Consider the following 20,935-nt stretch of genomic DNA (forward strand, 5'->3'; position numbering starts at 1 on the left):
CGAGCTACTCTTTCCGGTGCCTTCCAACCTCCAACCTGGCCGCTGACAGCTGCAGCCCTGAGGCGCCCGACAAGCGGCACCCCAGGCCCAACAGTCGGCCTACGGCATGCTCGACGTGCAGCAGCACCGTCCAACATCGCACAGTACATTGCCCAATGGCGTGGATACTTGGATCGAGCTGTTGTGCGTTAGGTGTAGTACCTTGAACTGCTGTGGGTGTCCAAATGCCGGTGATGTAATTCTGGCCCATCGGGCCGCCTGGTGCCAAGTCACTCGCAAGCGCGTGTGGTAGCTCGAGGTCCTGTGCCGGCGGCAGGGAAGCTGTTCCAAGGCTCCGCAATTCCCATGGGAGCTCCCCCAAGGTGCGGACAAGGGTCCCCCGCTGCTGAGGTCCCTTGCTCCCAAGCAACCGCGACAACCATGCTGTCCCAGCGAATCGCCCCTGACAACCCGCCAGAAAATCAACTGCTTGATCGGGCTTCCCTGTCGGAGCTGTGCACCACGTCGGCGAGGGAAAATTCCTTCTTAAGCACCTCTCGCCCGCTTATCGTGTGCTCCCACACCCGCTTGCGACTGTGCAGTGTCGGACTCGGAATCGGCAGGGACGGGAACCAAGGTCAGGTCTTCGAGCTCTTGCTCCAGAACCAACATTTGGAGCAGCCAGAGGTCATCGACCCCGACGCGTGCCAACCCGCTGCCCTGCAATCATCGCAGCTCTGGTCCCGAGCCCCTTGCACGGCGAGAGCTAGGAAATCGGCACGCCATCCGCAGGACGTTCAACGATTTGCTTCTTTTCAATTTTACCCCTATCAATTAACTTACCTTAAGCAAAGAGGCGGCCTTTCCCGACCCTGGACACCATCCTCCACTGTGGTACCTTCCAGGCCTGCATTTAGAGCGGAACCCCGCTATAATTCACCCAGCTTCTACCCTCCCTGGTTCTGCCAGTCCTCAAACTGCAGACCGCCCGCGTTGCACCGGACGACGAGAGAAAACTGAACCTTCAAGTTCAGGGCCCCGGCCACCACCAATTTTTGCAATCTGATCTCTCGATCAAGTGCAATCGAGGTGGTTGCTGCCGATTGACGCTGGCCTGCTCTCAACAAGTTGGCTTGGTGCACTGCCCGCCTTACCTTAGAGTGACGACAAGCTCTCCACTACTGCTTGTCAGTCCCAACTCGTGCTGCACGCCAGCGACCTGCAGCCAGCGATCTCCGCCAACGTCGACAGGACACACCTGGGGCACTTATATCTGCGACACTTTCGCAGTCATACAATTGTGCATGCACCAGTATCCTCCAGCGCCATGGAAACCTCGTCACCGCTGGCTGCCATGCGGCCAGCTCCTCCGGGGAACCTATTCGGACCGCACCTTGTGCCCAGTCCTCTCGGACCCAACCAATTCGGCTTCCAGCGACCGAACCCGGAATACTTCAATATCAAAGCTGTCAGGGGTTCGTCACCGGCGGCGTCGTTGGCGGCCGACCTGTCACAGAACTTCAAGCTCAATGACGCCAGGTCAGTATCCCGCCCTGCCGAGACTGTTGCCATTCCCTGCTATTTACACAACGCAAATGTATAGTAGTCCGATGTTTCCGACGCCGCGCCGCGCCCTCTTCACGACGGCCGCTATGATGGACGCATTCGAGGCTCGTGGTGAGTGGAGGAGCTGCTTGATGATGGGCATGTGCCGCATGAATGCTGGGACTGACAAGAAGTGTGTGTTTGTATGGACAGACTATGTGACTACTCCTCCTCTGCCGCCCTCTTCGTCGCCCAGTCATGTCGACATGATGGACGTGTCGCCACTGCCGCACAAGGTGCCCTTCGTCTCCCATGTCGAGATTCAATCACCCACTCCGGGATTGGCCATGGCCGACGACATCATGCTCGAGTCTCCGATCCCTCGATCCTCAATGGAACCGTCGAAGCACGGCGCAGCTGAGTAAGTTTGCTTGCACATTCAGCAAGCATGAGCACAAAAACACTAACATGTTCTTCTGTGCTTCTCCTAGACGGAGGAGACTTGGCCTGAGGCGCCCGTCGCTCACTCGTGCTAAAGGCTACACCTCAGGCGGCATGGCCACCCGCTCGTCCGGCGCTGGGGGGGATTGCCAACTCGGTTCTTCTCCATCTTCATCCATGTCATTGAGCGAGTGTTTTGAAGATTCACCTCCCCAGGAGCGCCGGCCTCAGAGCGCTAACAGCCCATGCTCCTCTATGGCTGCTGCACGACCCAAGTCGCACTTTGGCAGCCTCAATGGCACGAGCGGTGTACGCAATGGCTCGCCCATCGTGAGCCATACCCGACGGACCTCGAACCCGTTTGTACGGCCGCGTAAGCAGTATCGTCGCTGCTTGAGCATGTTCGACAACCCTAGCGACATTGCCAAGACCAGAAAGGAGGAGCCGGTTCTGCAGTCCGTGACGGACCTCGAGGAACCACATGATCCCATTCTCCCGCACTTTTTCCCCGAAGACCAGAATGACAGCATTCCGCGCATCACGCGTAGCACGATGCTAGAGGTGCTCGACGGCAAGTATAGCGAGCATTATGCTCACAAGATGATCATCGACTGCCGGTTCGAGTACGAGTACGAAGGAGGGCATATCGACGGCGCCATCAATTACAACGACAAGGAGTTGTTGGCCTCGCATCTGTTCCGTACTCCGATCGAGGGCCGCACTCTCCTGATCTTTCACTGCGAGTACTCTGCCCATCGGGCCCCCATCATGGCTCGCCACATTCGAGCCGAAGACCGGAACATGAACGCCGAGTACTACCCGAGGCTAACGTACCCCGAAGTCTACATTTTGGACGGAGGTTACAGCGCCTTCTTTACCGAGCACCGCGAACGGTGCTACCCCCAGGCCTATGTGGAGATGAATGCCGCGGAGCATGTTAACACTTGCGAGCGGGAAATGGGCCGCCTGCGCCAGAATCGCAGGGGCTTGGGCCGTGCGCAGACCTTCGCCTTCGGTCAACAAGATCCAACAGTGCAAGACTCGCCTACCGGACCTGCTCGTTCTAATTCCCGCCTTTGCGACGTCTCGATGCTTGGGGCATCACCTATCCTCGGGAATGACCGAGCCCATGCCAGGCGTATGGCGTCGTATTGACGCCTGCAACTCGCTTCCGCCGATCGCGGTGTCGCGACTACCGACAACGCGACCGCAGCTCTGCACCAGATACGAGGTCGCGAGGTCTGGCGTTTAATTGCTCTGGCTCACCCCTTCTGCCGGCGGCTACCATTGTGATGTGATTCGGTCACACATTTCTCGTCAGTCCTCTACCGAGGTCAACCTCATAAGCAGATGTTGCTTGTTGATATCACCCACTGTGACATCATGTTCCCGCACTACGACACTATCTCCTTAGTCTTTTAACTTCATCCATCTTCCTGCTCCCAACCTCCCCCCGACCGAGACTGGTCTGGTGTTCGAGGAGGGTTTGCCGTCGGAAGGATTGGCCATCCCAGAATCGACGGCACACCCCAGCAGGTTTTTTCTTCTTCGGCATTAGACCCATTGGCATAGCGTGGCGTCCTCCAGGCATCTAGAGCTTTGGATCCGGCATCCCTGGGCTCGTCCGCTTGGTTTTCGTCATACTGCATTCGCATAGACGTGGCATCTTTTCAGCATTGCATCGTCTTCATGTCTGCGGCAGATGTTTTACTTCGGCTGACCAATCCATGCCATTTACCAGTCCCAACGCGGCAGGGACTGGCAAAATTATCATAATATTCCGCGATCACGGTAATGCAGCACCCGGACTCTTCTTTTTGCCGCGGGGTCCTCATCAGAGCTGTCGACGATCGCTACCACCTGCTCATCCGAGGCTTTTCCCAACATAATCATGTACGGATTTCATACTCGTTTCGGTCCGACATACACCGAATCAACTTTCCTTTGTCGATTTACAACGGTATCTCTCTCTGGACGCCAAGACGCGGGTGGGCTGGAAGAAACGCTTAACACTCGCGCTTGCAGTGATTTGCATGGCTTACCAGGAGGGTCAGGTGTGGGGGGAAACCAGTGTGTGTGCGGAGACCTATGCGTGGCAGATGATGAGGCTCGGATTTGGTGGTTGCATGTCCGCCTCTGGCTTGGGAGAGAGATGGATGCGAAATACGGGAATTGGACCGTTTTCTTGGAGGATGGGAACTGTAAGGAAGCCACATAACGGCACAATGATCCTTTTCCCATTCAAAGCATCCACCCACTCAAGTTGTTCTATCGCCACGCTCTCACAGCTACGGTAATTGTTGCTGGGCCTGGGTGTTTATTTGTCCCCGCTTCTTCAGCACACTGGAGGGTTTTTATTTAGGCCCCCCCCCCTTCACTCATGATATAGGACCTTGTGCTGCCTACGAGCAGCAGCCTTGATGTACCTAAATAGCGAAACTCGGGAAGAAAAAAAAGGTCTAAAACTACGGTCCGTTCTGATTGGTGCGATGTCTGGGATGCAGAACTGACGCTTTTTGCTGGAGCTTTGCCTTTTAAACGAACGGACAATGGCAATGGCAAGAACAGGGGGCAGTTGATCTACAAGACAGTTGCGTACCGTCTGGAATAGCAACTCTTTTGGTTGTGATTACGCGCCTCGCAGTGAATGTGTTTACATTGGATGACTCAGTTCATCCCCTTTCCACCCTTGTCACTCGAAGCTCAGAAATTTTCACTAATTTTAAAATGCAGGATAATGGTGATATCCGGGATATCGGAAACAGTTTTTATTGCTGGGTGGGCAATAAGAGCTTGGAGCCGGCTAACTTTTAGTGGTGAGGGTTATCCTACAGGGGTGTCTGCTTACTGCGGACTTGGTCTGTGTGTGTGTTGGGTAGATGGATGGCTTCACCATCGCCTGGTCGGCAGGAGCGGTGTATTTATTTTATATACGTTGGGACTGTTACCCAACACACTCTTTTGGACGGTGCAGTTCGAGAAGCGAGATACAGAGTTGGGACGCTACGTGAGAATCATGGCATTGGGAAATGTGGAGTTGTGACTCGGGCGAAAATCGATCCGATATTCCTTGAGCGGGGCCGGCCCGGCCCGGATGTGTGGGCCGTTTGCTGAAGTGGCGGGCCGGTACCCGCTCCGATTTGGGTGCCAAGGCCCGGGTCGACGACGGGAGGGCTTCTGGAAGTTTCAAGGCGGCGTTTTTCGAGGCCTTTCCCGGGGGTGAGGTCCGCTGGAATTTAGGTGCACAGTTTGGCGTCCGGGTTTGAAGTTAGCTGCATCTTTACTGCAGGTTCCTGCATGCAGGTGTCTCCATCCCTGATTTCGTTGCTGGGTTCAGTTGGGGTTCTGGCGTGGCCTCGGTAAATGCATGAGACTGGCCTACCACTGAAAAGAGGCGCTAAGATAACACGATATGGATCTCAACGTCGCGTCTCTTGCATCATCTCATCGCTTGCGCCCGTGTATCGTGGCTTCCTCATTTGATAATTCCATCATCCACACTTTGTAGTGTTCACAGCCTTCATCATGATATAATAACGATCCAGAAGTTTTACTCAACTTGATGCTACAGCTTTAATTACTTCGCCTCCTGCCTTCTGGGGTTTCTTCCCTCTTCCTCCCATCCACAAGCGCCTGTGCAATCCTGAGATACAAGTATCTCGGTTTTGCAACATGGCTGCCAAAATGTCAGTTCGCAGCACCTTACACTTCAGCGACATCACTTATACTGATAAAATCAGCTTCGTCTTTGGCAGCGTCAACGGTCAGCTCCGGTCCGCATTCGGCAAGCTCTCCGCACTGCACACCAAAAACGTCTTTAGCTTCGCTATTACCACGGGAAATCTCTTTGGCGAGGCCCAGGATGACGATGAGCTCACTGACCTTCTAGAGGGCCGTATCGAGATTCCATGCTCAACTTACTTCACCGTAGGTAGCACGCCGTTGCCACCGCGTGTCGTGCAGAGGATCGAGAAGGATGAGGAAATCGCACCCAATCTCCATTACCTTGGCAAACGCAGCGTCACCAAGACATCCGAGGGCGTTCGAATCGTTACATTGGGAGGAATGCTCGACCTAAACATCTTGGCTGGCTTGTCTAAGGAGCAGTATGAGCCATTCCACACGGAAGGCGATGCCAAGGCTCTTCGGGGAGCCAACAATGCCGATATCCTACTCACCACCATGTGGCCAACCGATGTCTGGAACAACAGCGCCAAGGCCAAGGAAATGCAGATCAGTGCTACAACTGCAGCTTCCAGTCAGACCATTGCAGAACTCTGCGAAGCGCTAAAACCTAGGTACCATTTCGCCATGTCACCCGACAACTTCTGCTTCGAGCGTGAGCCGTTCTTTCCAGAGGCTGCCGAGGACGATAAAGGAAAGGGACTTCAAATCACACGATTCATCTCTCTCGCTCCATGGCTGAACCCAGCCAAGGCCAAGTCCATGTACGCCTTCACTCTCAACGGAGAAGCAGTCATTTCCCCGCCACCAGGGAGTACCCTCTCTCCATTCTTCAAGCCAGCCATGAGGAAGCGGACCGCAGACCAAGCCGAGTTCTCTCGGTTCGCCCACTCTCACGACCACGGCCACAGACGGCACAAGCACAGACGCGAGCGGTCCCCACCCCCCGGCCCGGATCGCTGCTTCTTTTGCCTCTCGAACACCAACCTCCCGACGCACATGGTCTGTAGCATCGGCGAGCACGCATACCTCGCTACTGCCAAGGGACCGCTCCCAGCCGCCGACACGTTCAAGAAGCAAGGGTTGGACTTCCCGGCCCACTTTGTCATCACGCCCTTCACGCACGCCGCGTCGCTCAGCACCGCGGCCATGAGCGAGGACGAAGCTAAGAATGCGTTTGGGGAGATGAAGCGCTTTCGGGAGTCGCTGCAGGGCATGGTGTCGTCGGTGTCGAAGCGCAAGCTGGGCGCCGTGACGTGGGAGATCAACCGCGCGAGGAACATCCACGTGCACTGGCAGTTCTTGCCTGTACCGGCGGAAATGGTGGGCAAGGGGCTGGTTGAGGCTGGCTTTAGGGTGTTGGCGGAAGACCTGAAGCTCGGCAAGTTCACGGTGAAGGACTTCGACACTGCTGACGAGGTGGAGGGGGATTATTTCCGGGTTTGGATCTGGGCCGAGGAGGATGACGGTGACGGCGGCCGGGTTGTCGGAAAGAGTCTCCTGATGCGGTTTGATGAGAGCATCCGGTTCGACCTTCAGTATCCGCGGAAGGTAATGGCCAAGCTTCTTGGTCTGGAGAACCGGACGATCTGGCAGGATGTGGTGCAGTCGGAGGAAGAGGAAACCGCAGATGTTGCTGCGTTCAGAAACGCGTTTAAGGAATGGGATTTTACGATTGCATCTTAACCAGACTATTACGGTTAATACGGTTTCGGTTGAGCCCCGGACACCAAAGGGTTGGCAGTTGATCATAATGGAAACGCCCAACGATGGCTAAATACTCTCGAATTGACGTCACACTGATGGAAATGGAAAGCCGAATATCCAAATCCTCGGTGGCTACTTTCTCGCGGTATCCGTCTGTCTCCCTTGTGCCTAACGAATAGAGCATCGTCGCCTTCCCTATCTCATCACATATGATACCTCGTCGTTTCTCTTGCCCGCTATCACGTCTTAATCCGCCTTGTACTGCGCGAGTCTATCGATGATATAAGCTTGACTGACATACCAACAGCATGGATAGCTGAATATCCGCACGCACCTCTTCGCTCTAATCTTGTACACGATCCTGCCGCCGCAATTGCGGCATCGAATGTGTTCGTTGGCCGCGAACCCGTTATCTTTGCCACAGCTGCCGCAGGTGTAGTAAACTTTCTGGTCGGCGGTGTCGTAGTCACGACGCCGGAAGCTCGGCTGGCTGGACCTGGTAGAACCCACCGGCCTGGGGTTGGCGGCGGCGGCGGCGGAGGTGGTTTCCTGGGATGCCGCGCTGGTGCTGCTTTGTTTGTCGCCTTCGGCCGCAGCAGCCTGTGGTGGCCGGTACGCCTCGCGCTCGGGCATTATGAATACAATGATGGTAAGAATGTTAATTCGTGCTTGTGAGGTGTTCCAGCCACTTGCTCTGCTGGATTGATACGTTGTTGGCGTGTAAGTGGGAGACGGTTCGGTATGGATGGTGAGAGGTGTAAGTGAACTGGATGGCAGGTGTCATTTTGGAGAAATGTTCCTTATTTCTTTAGAAAACTGATTCAACAGGACGGCTGCACGAGGGCAAGAGTCGTTTCACTGACTCCTCTTTGTTTGCTTCGAGTTCGGCCAGCTCTTGATGGAAGCACAGTGCCGTCTGCACGGTAAATGAATGCTACACGGTAGGCATATATCAGGAAATCACCCATCGGTCGTCCTATGAAGCAACCGGGGTCTGGAGCCCCCACAACCCCTCTCTTATCGCTTCCTTATCGACCTATCTAGGCTCGGTTGGCTTCACCCCGGCCAAAAAAATTTCTAAGTTCAAGATGTCGTTGGATTTCTTTGGCGTCGTGCGTGCTCTCTTGACTGGTGAAAGAAGGGTCGGTTCCACGACAACACCGCCACCATGCCGTCCTCCTCGTCGGGCCGCATCGTCAAGACCCAGCGAGGGTCCAAAAAGACCTCCCACCAAAAGAATCACCGATGGGAGTCGTTCAGCACCAAAATCTCCAAGCTCCATTCGCTCGATCCGCTGCGCAAAGTCCGCCGCCACGATCTTGACGCCGAAGACCTCTCCGCGACCACATCCTACCTGCGCAATGGCTTGGACAAATGGGCCGAGCTCAACATCTCGAGGCCGTACATGGCCTTCAAGAAGGAGATCAATCCTCTTACCGAGTCTTTAGCCCAGATCCTGTACCACGAGGACCGCATCATGGATCTGCTAGCCGAGTACATATCGCGCCATGACAAGGAGGCTCTCGAGCCGCTGCTGGACCTGGTCACGGCATTCGCACACGATCTCGGCGCGCGCTTCGAGAAGCACTACCCGCGCGCCCTGGCCTTGATCGTGGACCTCGCGAGCAAGGTGCACGACGTGGAGGCTATCGAATGGACGTTTGCCTCGCTGGCGTTCCTATTCAAATATTTGTCAAGACTAATTGTCCCCGACCTCAGACCGACATATGATGCTGTGGCGCCCCTGATGGGCAAGACGAGGAACCCCGGACACATTGCTCGCTTCGCCGCCGAAGCCATGAGCTTCCTGGTGAAGAAGGCAGCCGCTCCCAGCCACAAGGACAGAGCGCTGCCTCTCCTCATTGAGCATGTAAGGGAGGACCTCGCGAGTGTGGCTGGGTCGAAGCAATTTGACCTGTACAGCCAAGGCGTCATGAACATGTTTGCCGAGGCCATCAAGGGGGCAGGGAATGGCGTGCATTCAACAGGACCCGAAGTTTTTACCGCTCTGATGCGGGGTGTGCCTGAGGAGGAACTGGCGCTTCCGGGGCAGACAATTTGGACCGATGTCTGCTGCGGCGTGCTCACCAGCGTCATCCACCACTCCACTCCCGAAACATTCAATTTTATCGAGGCTAGAGTAATCGACGAGGCAATGGCTGGGCAGCAAGCTGTCCTCTGTATCCGAGTTCTGGGGACCATGGCTGGTGTACGGAAAGGCACGCGTGTCCATGATTGGGCGACCCTTGTCAAGGCGCTGGGCCAGTTACTCGGGGCGCTCTCTGCTTCCAGGGAGAAGGTTGAGGCCATCACGCCGTCTCAAGTATGGAAGCATATCATTGTCAACACAGCAATCGTGTGGAGTCAGGCGCCGATAGATGCTTTGATCCCTGCGCTTTCCACTCTCAATGGGATTATGACGAAAGAGCCCCTGATGAGGTGGTACATTCCTTTCAGCTCATACTTGGCCGACCTGAATCCCGAGAGATTCCGTGGTCTCTTCCAAAAGGACTTCCAAAAGTATGGTTCGCTTCCTTTTCTTCCAATACCCGTTTGTCTAACGTAGTTCCAGGTTCATTGTCGCGCACTGGTCCCAGCCCGAGAATGAAGAGATGCTCTGCGTTCTTATACCGCGTATGGTAGAGGCGGGGGGCCTCCCCAGCATTGGTGGGAAAGAAAGTTTCCCGCTCCCACAATCGTGGCAAGACCAGATCGTGAGCAAGTTCGTGAGGCTCGAGGATACGCCGTTTCCGGAGAGCGGAGGCTTCGGTAAAGACCCCGAGACATGGAGAGACAAGTGCCTGCCAAAATACTCGGCGCGTTTACGAGTCTTGGAGTCGACGTCGGTACATCCCTCCACGAACGCCCGGATTGCAGAGGTCCTGCTCAAAAAGCTAAAACTTGCCCTTCGGCCATCGTCATCTCTGCCTACAGACGAGGCGAATTTCATTCTTAGTGATGGCTTCCGCGCCTACCTCCGGATGTGCGCCGTTCCCGGCTCGGTTGATGCAAGCCTTGCACCATTACTGAGAGCTGCAGCGCCACGGTTTTGTCGATCACCGGCGTTCCTTGAAGCGTTGCTAGCGTATGAGCGGGAAATCGGCGGCAAGCTTCAAGCCACCCCCGAAACAAACAATGGGGGTGACGGCCAACAGGAGGAAGAAGATCCCCTGGTCAAGAGCTTGACACTCAACCTCTCAGCTCCCTCCCACGACTTAAGATTGGCGTCACTGAAAATCTTGGATGTCCTAGATGTCACTCCTGATTCAAACTCAGCGTTGGCAACTATGATTCAAATCGAAGAACTCCCCTTGAATCTGCAGAACGTGCGGACCATTGCCGTACACCTTCGAAAGCTCGGCCAGATTTACTCCCACATTGACCAAAACTCTTGGCTAATCCGAGCGATTCCGGCATTCTTGTTTGGCATGACGACAGTGCCATTATCTCCCGTCTGGGACGACGCCGTCGAAGCAATGAAGAAGGTTGCAGAAAGCAAGCCTGGGGAGGAGGCATTAGCGGATCTGGCCTTTGACTGGTTGGGAGTGCCATCGCCGCAATGGACTGGGCCCTACAAGCCGCCTGCCGAGGACAACCATGGGGCTTTGACCAACTTCGAGTGTTTGAATGTCATTGGTCTACACGAAACTGCCGAAGCCACCGGAAACGTCATGGAGGACCCATCACAAGATATGCTCAGCACCTTTGAAGAGGGCCAGAAAATCGTCGAGCTTCGCACAGAGCGCGCGCGTAGCAAGGCGCTCAAGGCATTCTCCGCTTTGCCCGGCCTAGCCGAGAAGCGATCTAGAAAACTGGTTCCCTATCTGTTTTCTTTCACCGACGAGGGCGAAACCTCTCTTGAGGATGCCGATGCTGATGCTGATGAGCATCCCGAAGGGAGTTGGTCACTCCCAGACCGGAAAGCTCTCGTCGGAGTGTTTTCGCAATTCAATAACCCGAGGGTACTCTATCAAAGTCAGAGGGTTTACTCTGCCCTTTTGAAGCTGCTGGCAAATGGCGATATTGAGGTGCAGAAGTTGGCTCTCAAGGCAATTCTTGCCTGGAAGAACGACGGCGTCAAGCCGTACCAAGAACACCTCGAGTACCTCCTTGACGAGGCCAGGTTCAAGAACGAACTCACCGTCTTCTTCCAGGGAGACAACAAAATCCAACCCGAACACCGCCCCGAAATCATGCCGGTTCTCCTGCACCTTCTATATGGCCGCACAATCTCGAAGAAGGGTGTTGCTAGCGGCCGGCACGGCCTCCACGCCACACGCCTGGCTGTCATCCGTCAGCTAGACGTGGATGACATGGGCAGCTTCTTAGACATCGCTCTTGGTGACCTCCGGAGCATCCGCATCGTCGATGCACACGGCCTCCGCGAGAGCGCGTTCGTCCACGAGGCTCTTCCGGTCCGGAAACAGGTCGGTCTTCTCAACATGATCGAGGCCGTTATCAACGAGCTTGGCACAAGTGTCTCTTCATATATGGAAGCCCTTGTAAACGCCGTTCTGTATTGCCTCATCTATGCCTGTCGACAGGTCGGGGGTAGCTCGGAGGACGACTCGGAAGAAGTCGACCAGGTCCAGAATGCCTCGCTATACAAAGTGGCGAGGACCACGGCGTTGAAGTGTCTGTGCAAGCTGTTTCAAAATGCCCAAAGCTTTGACTGGACGCCGTACCAGGTGGTGATGGTCCGGGAGATTATCAGTCCTCGGATCGAGAAACTGCCAGCGGAAACCACACAGGGTGTATCGGCTACCTGGAGGCTCCTGGCCACTTGGTCTGTCCTGCCGAAACCTGCCTTGTTCTTCTCTATCGACAGGAGGATTCTGCCTAAGGTCGTGGAGACCCTCGGGATCCAGAAAGCCAGGGACGAGGTGAAGGTCTTTGCGCTCGACATTCTCAAGAGCCTCGTAGACCTTGCCCTTGCTCCGGCAACGGAATCCGAGTTCAATGAACTGATCAAATCTGAACTCTTGGACCCGAACATGGACCTCATCCTCAAGGAGATAAGCCATCTGCTTCGTGACCAACCCGAGATTGGGAGAGATTTACTCGGTACCGCCGTGGACACAGTCGTCACTCTCTCTCCTCTTGTGGAGACGTCGACTAGCGTCCAGGACATGGTTGAAATCGCCACATTCCTGCTCAACCAACCGTCCCGCAAGGTCAATCCCAAGATCAAAGGTTCAATATTGTTAATTTTGAAACGGTTCATTATTCTAGAAGATCTACAGGGTAATGAAGCTCTGAAGAGCCAGGTGTACAGCACCATTTCCTCCTTGTTTGGATTCTTCAAAGACAAGCAGAACAGACAGACACTTGCCGAAGTTCTAGCAGTGTTTGCGTCGCGCGAGCCATGGGCACAGGAGGTGGCAGAGATTTGTCGCGATCTCAATTCCTACCTCGCAAGACGGTTGGATGAGCCCGACTATAACACACGGCTCTCGGCGTTTAACTCTATAACCAAGGAACGCGAGACGCCTTTTACGATCGACCAATGGATGCCACTGCTCCACAACCTCCTGTACTACATTCAGCAGGACGAAGAATTTGGTGTACTTTCATCCAACTCTGCGGATGGGCTCTGCAAGTTTATCTCGGCAAGCGAGTCAGCCTGGGCGGGGCCGCAGCAGGCTGCATTTGTCGAGGTTCTGTCCAGTGTTATCCTACCGGCCATCTATTCTGGCTCTCGAGATCCATCAGAGACCGTCCGCCGCGAGATCTTACGCGTCTTTGGGTTTCTTGCCGCTCATCTCCCTCAATGGGAACCGGTAGCGGATTTGGCCCCCTTAGTCCCTGAATCCGACGAGTCAGACAGTGCCTTCTTTTTTCACATCATGAGCCCGGCGGTATCAAGACAGCTTCAGGCACTTCGTCTGCTGGAGGCCGCAAATGAAAAGAGCGAGCTCCGCAGCAAACACATCAGCCAGTTCTTCATCCCCCTTTTTGAACACTTCATCTTCGACCGTCCCGAGAGCGGCGATGACCATGGCCTGAGTGCGCAGGCAACAAATACGATCGCAGCTTTGACCGCATCACTGGAGTGGCAACAGTATCGGGCAATTCTTCGTCGATTTATCTCTTATGTTGAGTCCAAGCCGGACTGGCAGAAGCGCGTCATTCGGTTACTTGAAAGGGAGGTTGACGTGCTGCGCACCGTCGTCTCTCAGCAACCGGATGATGCGATGGACATAGACGGGGAAGCGGTAGCCGACACCAAGCCGCGCCGACTCGCCACAACGTTGCCTGATAAAGAAAGGCTTGGTGCTGAGATTGTCAACAACTTCCTACCGACGCTGCTGAAGTATATTCACGAGAAGGACGAGACGACTGTTAGCGCCAGGGTTCCAGTGGGAGTCATCATTGCAAAGCTCCTCACCCTCCTCCCAGATGAGGGCCTTAACGAAAAGCTCCCTGGCGTCCTCACCGATATCTGCCACATCCTCCGCAGCAAAGCGTGGGACTCTCGTGAGATGGCCAGAGACACGCTTGCCAAGATTGCCGGCATCCTTGGTCCCGAAAAGTTCGAGTTCATTCTCAAAGAGCTGCGTGGTGCGCTCACCAAGGGGTACCAATTACATGTCCTCTCCTACACCATGCATTCCATTCTGCTGGTCGCAATCCCAGTCTTCAATCAAGGCGAGCTCGATTATTGCCTCCCATCTATCATGGCGGTCATCATGGATGACATCTTTGGAGTCGCGGGCCAGGAGAAGGACGCCGAAGAGTACGTGAGCAAGATGAAAGAAGTCAAGAGCAGCAAGAGTCAAGATTCCATGGAGTTGATTGCCAAGACGGCATCTATCACGCGTCTTGGTGACCTCACCATGCCCTTGCAGTCTCTCCTTCTAGAAAAGCTTGACCTCCGGACGGTGCGGAAAATCGACGAACTTCTCACCCGCATCACCAAGGGACTCTTGGAAAACCCGGCCGCAGCATCGCAAGACATTTTAATATTCTGCTACGAGGTTATCCAAGAAGTCTACAAGAGCCAGAAGCCGGAGGCAGCGCCCAAGATTGATCCCCGCCTGAAGAGATACCTTGTCCAGAAAGCGGCCAAAAAGAGCGATGGCGGCGTGACCAGCAAACATACTTACAAGCTCATCCGGTTTGCTATTGACATCCTCAGGGCCGTCCTGAAGAAGTACGACAGCCTCCGCACGCCTGGAAACATCGCTGGGTTCCTGCCGATACTGGGTGACGCCGTGCTGTCATCCGAGGAGGAGGTTAAAATTGCGGCGTTCAAGATCCTCAACGTCCTTGTCAAGGTCCCGTTCAAGAACGGGGACTCTAGCAATCTCTACAAGGTCGCTCACAAGGAAGCGATCAAGGCCATCTCCATGTCTCCTACCACCACATCCGATCTGGCCCAGTCGGCATTGAAGCTTATCTCTGTCATTCTTCGGGACCGGCGCGAGATCCCCATGAAGGACGTCGCGCTTGACATGCTGCTCGGGAAGTTGAAGGACGACCTGACGGAACCGTTGTATCGCCATGTTACGTTTAACTTCTTGCGGTCCGTCCTCGACCGCAAGCTTGAGACGGCCGTAGTGTATGACACGCTCGACCATGTCGGCACTGTGATGATCACCAACGATGACAAGGATACGCGGGACCTGGCGCGCGGTGCCTTTTTCCAGTTCCTTCGTGACTATCCGCAGAAGAGGAACAGATGGGAGAAGCAGCTCAAGTTCATCGTGGCCAACCTCAAGTACGAGCGCGAAGGCGGACGGTTGTCGGTTATGGAGGTCATCAACCTCCTGCTGAAGAAGTCGGCGGACGAGTTCGCGCAGGAGGTGGCAGCGACGTGTTTCATTCCTCTGGTATTCGTCCTGGCCAACGATGACAGTGAGAAGTGCCGGCTGGCGGCCGGTGAGCTGATCAAGGAGATCTTCCATGTGGCCGACAAGGAGCGGCTGTCGAAGTTCCTAACTCTGTTGCGGTCGTGGGTAGAACAGGAAGACAATGCTGCGGTGCTGAAGCTTGCTCTTCATACATTTGGGCTCTACTTTGAAGGTCGGGAGCCGAGCACCAAGGACAACAAGGACGTTAACCTTGTCGTTGACAAGCTCACACATGTCTTGGGGGATGAGGAGGCTCTCGAATCCGATTGGGAGCTTGCGAATACTGCTCTCATCACCTTGCAGACACTGGTCCAGAAGCACCCGCAGAAGGTTCTGGTGCAGGACTCTAGCGAGCTGTGGGCAGAGGTCCAGGCGTGTCTAGCGCACTCAAACCCTACCGTGAAGCTTACGGCCATCAGGCTTCTCAGTATGTACTTGGCAGACTTCGCCAGGAACGTTACCAAGGGCGTTCAGACGCTGCCGCTTGCGGGCTCGCACGGACTGGAGCTTGATGCTGAGGACGTGAACGACCTGGTCCGGCTATCACTCGGCATCCTTTCGGCGCCCGAAGTCGACGAGGCACTTGCTCAGGAGGCCGTCCAGGTTCTCATGTTTCTCGGCGGCTACCTCGACTCTGGCAAGACCGACGTAGAAGAGGGCGACGAAGCAGAAGAAGACGCAGACAACGATGCCAAAGAATCTGTGCAGAACGCGGACATCAAGTACCTCTTCTGGAAACTCTCGTCCATCATTCGCAAGGAGCGCCAGCCCAAGCCCGAGATGCTCGTTAGCAAGCTGGCTGCCATGGACCTCGTCGAAGCGTTTTGTCTCAAGACGCCCAGCGAAACGCTGCTGGCGTCGATTAAGACGATCCTCAGGCCGCTGCGCAACCTCACAGACCCATCGATCCGCGCGCCCTTCTCGCTCAACGACGTGTTCAAGACGCGGTATGAGGCGCTGAAGGCCAAGGCGCTGACCATCATGGAGATGCTGCAGCGGAAGCTGGGGAGTGCAGAGTACACCAAGGCGCTGCTGGCCGTGGGCGAGCGCATCCGGGAGAGGCGACAGCAGAGGTCGAGCAAGCGCAAGATCGAAGCCATCACGGCTCCTGAGAAGTACGGGAGGGATAAGAGGAAAAAGTTTGAGAAGAAGAAGGAGAAGAGGAAAGCAAAGGGACAGGAGCAGAGGGATCATCGGAGGGGGTTTCAATGAGGGGGGTAATATCTGTACGGAATCTGAATGACAATGTGATCAATGCAATTCTTTCGTGTTTGCTTTGAATGGGGTATAGATTTGGTCTAGTCTTAAAAAGTAAAATTACACTAGAGACCGGAGATGTCTCTCTGGGTATGCCATGCCACGCTAAAACACCATCATTTGAAACACCTTCCCCCGTATCATACATCATCCATCCCCTTCCCAACTTTCAACCAGGACCTCACACGTCTTTACTCCTGCCTGGCCTCTCCAGGCCTAACGCTCTTGAAGCTCGACCCAGGCGGCGCATCATCATCCACCCTCTCCCCTCCCTCGGCATAAAGGCCCCAGGCGCTATTCCCCTTCCCCGCCCTTCCCTCCGTCTCCGCCATCACCTCCCGCTCCGTCACGCTCCCGTCCTCCCAGAACTCGAGGTCCTCGTCCAGCGTGCCCCGCCTGACCAGCTCCCCGCGCTCCCGGAGCAGGTCCTCGACCGTCATGGCCTTGTCCCCGAAGATGCGCAGGTGGTCGCTGATGACGTGCCGGTTGCGGCACCCCGGGCACGCGATCAGCACCGAGCCGTGGTGGTACCCTTGCTTGGAGACGGCGTGGCGCGAGCGGTGCCCGCACGGCCGGCAGGTGAAGGTCAGCTCGTAGTGCGGCTGCTGGCGGACGTTGGGTTTTTTGGCGTCGCTTCCTCCTGCGGACGAGGAGGGGGGGGAGGAGGAGGAGGGAGTTTGGTGAGTGGGTGATGGTTGTTGTTGTTCGGAGGGATTAGTTGATGATGATGTTGTTGTTGTAGTTGTTGCTGATGATGCGGACGAGGTTGGTGTGGATTTCTGCTGCTCTTTGAACGGAGACGGGTTTCGGGGCCGCGGAATCGAGTGCGCGAGGCGGATGAAGGGCAGTTGTTGTCGTCTTTGCGGCTGGAGGAGGTTCTGACGCAGAAGGGCGCCGCGCGCTGCTGCTGCTGCTGCTGTTGCTGCTCGGGATGGCGCTGACGAGGAGAGCCGCGTTATACAGGGTATTGAGGAGGAGAACACGCGTCGGGAGGCCATGGCTAAATTTCTGGCAAGCAACTTGAAGGTGTGTGGGAGGAAATGGGCGGATTGAGCAAATGCTGTTCAAGTGTTGAACGAATTGGTAAGAATCAATGAGACGCTCGTCATGTCTCTTCGATCTCTCAAAATTCTTTATCGATAAGACCCGCCAGGCGGTGCCAGGCCATGTCGATCGGCAGCAAATCAGCGTTTCTTCCGCCATGGAGGGGCAATTGAAAAGTGGGGGCAAGGGCCTGGGAGGGACTGCAAAGAGCTCCATCCATCGTCAGGCACGCGGTATCGTGGGGTTTGGGATCTTTGGAAGCTCCGAGCTACTCATTGGCGCCACGCCTTCGCCACCTTCATATTCCCGGATTTTAGAGTTCGAAGACACGTACCATTCCGAGACGCATTCCCCAACGATGCTGACAAGCTGGCCAATGTCTTGACACTGCTCTTCTGTCGCCTTTGGTCCTAGTTAACCCTGTCGACCCGGCCGCTTCCACTAAAGGGCCCGGTGCCGACTGCCGGGGATCGGCCTGCACAAAGCGCTTCCCGGCGGCAGCGCCGTCTCAAACTATAACTCTAGCTGCTTTGAATCGACACCCGCTGGCGAATTGCAGCCCTTTCACACAACCCCGCCGATTATTCAAAGTCAAGGCTCGGCGACGGCAACCTTCTCGGATTCTCTCACGCTCTTCGAACCTCCTTGTCAAGGACGCCGAGGTAACCACACAACGACGATGGCTTCCAGGCCAAACAAGATCCGGCCAATCCGGAGGGTATGTCGCTACAGAAACCCCTTTCCGTTCACAGTGTCGACCGCATTCTGACGTCTGACATGACCCAAGCCGATAATGAGCAAGGATACCAGCGAATTCGAGCCCTGCTGGGACATCCTCCGCGGCGCCCTAACCGACATCCACAACAAGAACGCTAGTCGACTCTCGTTCGAGCACCTCTACCGAGCCTCGTACAAGATCGTCCTCCGCAAGAAAGGCCAGCTTCTGTACGAGAAGGTCAAGTCCTTTGAGGAGGAATGGTTCCGCGTCCACGTCCTGCCCAACATTTCCGAGCTCGTCTCGAGCAACCTCGTCAGCATTGCCTTGCTGCAGATGCCGGGGTCGAGTGCCCATGAACGGCGTCAGACGGGCGAGAGGTTTCTCAGGGGGATTCGCACCACATGGGAGGATCACAACATGTCTATGAACATGATTGCCGACATCCTCATGTACCTCGAGCGTTGCTACACGGCCGAGTCTAAGCAGCCTTCCATATTTGCGGCGACCATCGGCCTCTTTAGGGACCACATCCTCCGGAACAGCCTGGGCAGCGCTGCCGAGCAACTGGATCAGCCTTTTGTCATCTTCGACATCGTCAACGCCGTCATGCTCGACTTGGTCAACATGGAGAGAGACGGAGACATTATCGACCGCGCTCTTCTGCGCCAAATGAGCTCCATGTTGGAGGATCTATACGAGACGGATGATGAAGTGGAAAACACAAAGCTCTACTTGACTGTCTTCGAGCCCCGCTTCCTCCGCGCGAGCGAGGCCTTCTACAAGAACGAGTGCGAAAAGCTGCTTCGGGAATCCAACGCCAGCACTTGGCTCCGCCACACGCAACGCCGTCTCAGCGAGGAGAAGGATCGATGCAACACATCCCTCTCCATTCTCACAACCGATAAAATCACACACGTCGTCGAGCAAGAGCTCATCGTAGCAAGATTGGATGACTTCCTTGCTATGGAGGGTAGCGGCATGAAGAGCATGATCGACAACGACCGTTACGAAGACCTCTCTATCCTCTATCAGCTCATCTCCAGGGTCGATAAGTCTAAGAACGCCCTGAAGATGATCCTCCAGAACCGAGTGATGGAGCTTGGTCTAGAAATCGAGCAGACGCTCAAGAACACCGACTTCTCCGCCCCGGTTGCTGGCGCCGCTGACGCCGAGGATGCAGCCGAAGGCGCCGACAGGTCCAAGCCGCAGCCCATGACCGCAGCCGCCCAGCAGACAGCGGCGGCAATCAAGTGGGTTGATGATGTCCTGCAACTCAAGGACAAGTTCGACAACCTGTCAACTATCTGCTTCAATCAAGACCTCGTCCTTCAGTCCGCCGTAACCAAGAGCTTTGCCGACTTCATCAACATGTTTAGCCGGTGTTCGGAATTCGTATCGCTCTTTATCGATGACAGCTTGAAACGGGGCCTCAAGGGCAAGTCGGACGAGGACGTCGAGGTCGTTCTGCAAAAGGCCATTGTGCTGCTCCGCTATCTCGCCGACCGAGACATGTTTGAGAGATACTACCAGAAGCACCTGGCACGGAGGTTGCTGCACAACAAATCCGAGATACACATTGAGAAGGAATTAGTTCGTCGAATGAGGGCAGAGATGGGAAATCACTTCACTGCCAAGTTCGAAGGCATGTTCAAGGATATGGAACTCTCCAAGGACCTGTCGGAGAACTACCGGGACCACATCCGCAACCTCGGGGACGTCGACACGAAGAACATCGACCTCGGCATCCATGTCCTCACCACCAACAATTGGCCACCGGAGGTAATGGGTCGCGGCGCCGTTCAGGAGACTGGTGTCAAGGTGGACTGCGTCTTTCCTCCGTCGATCAAGCGTCTCCAGGAGAGTTTCTTCAAATACTACCTCAAGGACAGGAGCGGAAGAGTCCTCACCTGGGTGGCCTCGGCCGGTACCGCAGATATCAAGTGCGTGTTTCCCAAGGTCGCTGGGAAGGAGAGCGGGCCGTTGAGCAAAGAGCGGCGCTACGAAATGAATGTTTCCACGTATGGCATGATTGTTCTCTTGCTTTTCAACGACCTCGCTGAGGGTGAGAGCTTGACCTTTGAGGAGATCCAAGCCAAGACCAACATCCCCGCCCAAGATCTTGTCAGGACCCTGGGCTCGCTCTCGATACCGCCAAAGTCGAGGGTCCTCGCCAAGGAGCCACTCTCCAAGACGGTCAAGATGTCGGACAAGTTCTCGTTCAACACGCAGTTCGTCAGCAAGACGATCAAGATCAAGGCACCCGTCATCAGCAGCACATCCAAGGTGGAAGGTGATGAGGAGCGGAAGGAGACTGAGCGCAAAAATGACCAGACGCGCGCACATGTTATTGATGCGGCGATTGTGAGGATCATGAAGTCAGTAGCCCCATTCCCCTCCTCCTCCTCCCCCCCGGGGGCCACTCCCAAACATTACGGTCCAGGTGCTAACACGGATGCGCACAGGCAACGCAAAGAGCTGAGTCATACTCGGCTAACCACCGAGGTGATCAGTCAGCTAGCGGGCCGTTTCAAGCCCGAGATAGCACTGATCAAGAAGCGGATCGAGGACTTACTAGTGCGGGAGTACCTCGAGCGGGTCGAGGGTGATGTGGCGGCCTATCGGTACCTGGCGTGAACGATGGTCGTTGTCACGCGGGTTCGGAAAGCACTGCCCGTGCCTTGTCGGCACTAGAATAGCGTTTGTTGCT

General features: G+C 55.4%; 6 protein-coding genes across 6 annotated transcripts; 4 read left to right on the top strand and 2 right to left on the bottom strand.

Annotated features, from left to right (window-relative positions):
• Positions 1-1,306: 1,306 nt before the first annotated feature.
• Positions 1,307-3,120, top strand: MIH1 (m-phase inducer phosphatase; the record flags this gene model as incomplete). The annotated part of the gene is made up of 4 exons (XM_071056392.1): positions 1,307-1,518; positions 1,583-1,656; positions 1,738-1,945; positions 2,016-3,120. The coding sequence occupies 4 exons, from the start codon at positions 1,307-1,309 to the stop codon at positions 3,118-3,120; spliced, it is 1,599 nt and encodes a 532-aa protein (XP_070912493.1).
• A 2,517-nt stretch (positions 3,121-5,637) lies between these two features.
• MFIFM68171_00971 (CwfJ domain-containing protein) lies at positions 5,638-7,335 on the top strand (the record flags this gene model as incomplete). Its single annotated transcript, XM_071056393.1, has 1 exon — positions 5,638-7,335. The coding sequence occupies one exon, from the start codon at positions 5,638-5,640 to the stop codon at positions 7,333-7,335; it is 1,698 nt and encodes a 565-aa protein (XP_070912494.1).
• Positions 7,336-7,602: 267 nt separating this feature from the next.
• Positions 7,603-7,989, bottom strand: MFIFM68171_00972 (uncharacterized protein; the record flags this gene model as incomplete). The annotated part of the gene is made up of 2 exons (XM_071056394.1): positions 7,603-7,627; positions 7,691-7,989. 2 exons carry the CDS (start codon positions 7,987-7,989, stop codon positions 7,603-7,605), a joined length of 324 nt encoding a protein of 107 aa, XP_070912495.1.
• A 535-nt stretch (positions 7,990-8,524) lies between these two features.
• UTP20 (U3 snoRNP protein) lies at positions 8,525-16,421 on the top strand (the record flags this gene model as incomplete). Its single annotated transcript, XM_071056395.1, has 2 exons — positions 8,525-9,876; positions 9,929-16,421. The coding sequence occupies 2 exons, from the start codon at positions 8,525-8,527 to the stop codon at positions 16,419-16,421; spliced, it is 7,845 nt and encodes a 2,614-aa protein (XP_070912496.1).
• A 236-nt stretch (positions 16,422-16,657) lies between these two features.
• Positions 16,658-17,464, bottom strand: MFIFM68171_00974 (Mitochondrial protein import protein ZIM17; the record flags this gene model as incomplete). Its single annotated transcript, XM_071056396.1, has 1 exon — positions 16,658-17,464. One exon carries the CDS (start codon positions 17,462-17,464, stop codon positions 16,658-16,660), a length of 807 nt encoding a protein of 268 aa, XP_070912497.1.
• A 725-nt stretch (positions 17,465-18,189) lies between these two features.
• On the top strand, positions 18,190-20,862 carry MFIFM68171_00975 (Scf ubiquitin ligase subunit; the record flags this gene model as incomplete). Its single annotated transcript, XM_071056397.1, has 3 exons — positions 18,190-18,228; positions 18,298-20,603; positions 20,691-20,862. The coding sequence occupies 3 exons, from the start codon at positions 18,190-18,192 to the stop codon at positions 20,860-20,862; spliced, it is 2,517 nt and encodes an 838-aa protein (XP_070912498.1).
• Between the last annotated feature and the right edge of the window lie 73 nt (positions 20,863-20,935).

This window comes from Madurella fahalii, assembly GCF_045866475.1.
Source record: "Madurella fahalii IFM 68171 DNA, scaffold_1, whole genome shotgun sequence".
Lineage (NCBI taxonomy): Eukaryota > Fungi > Ascomycota > Sordariomycetes > Sordariales > Madurella > Madurella fahalii.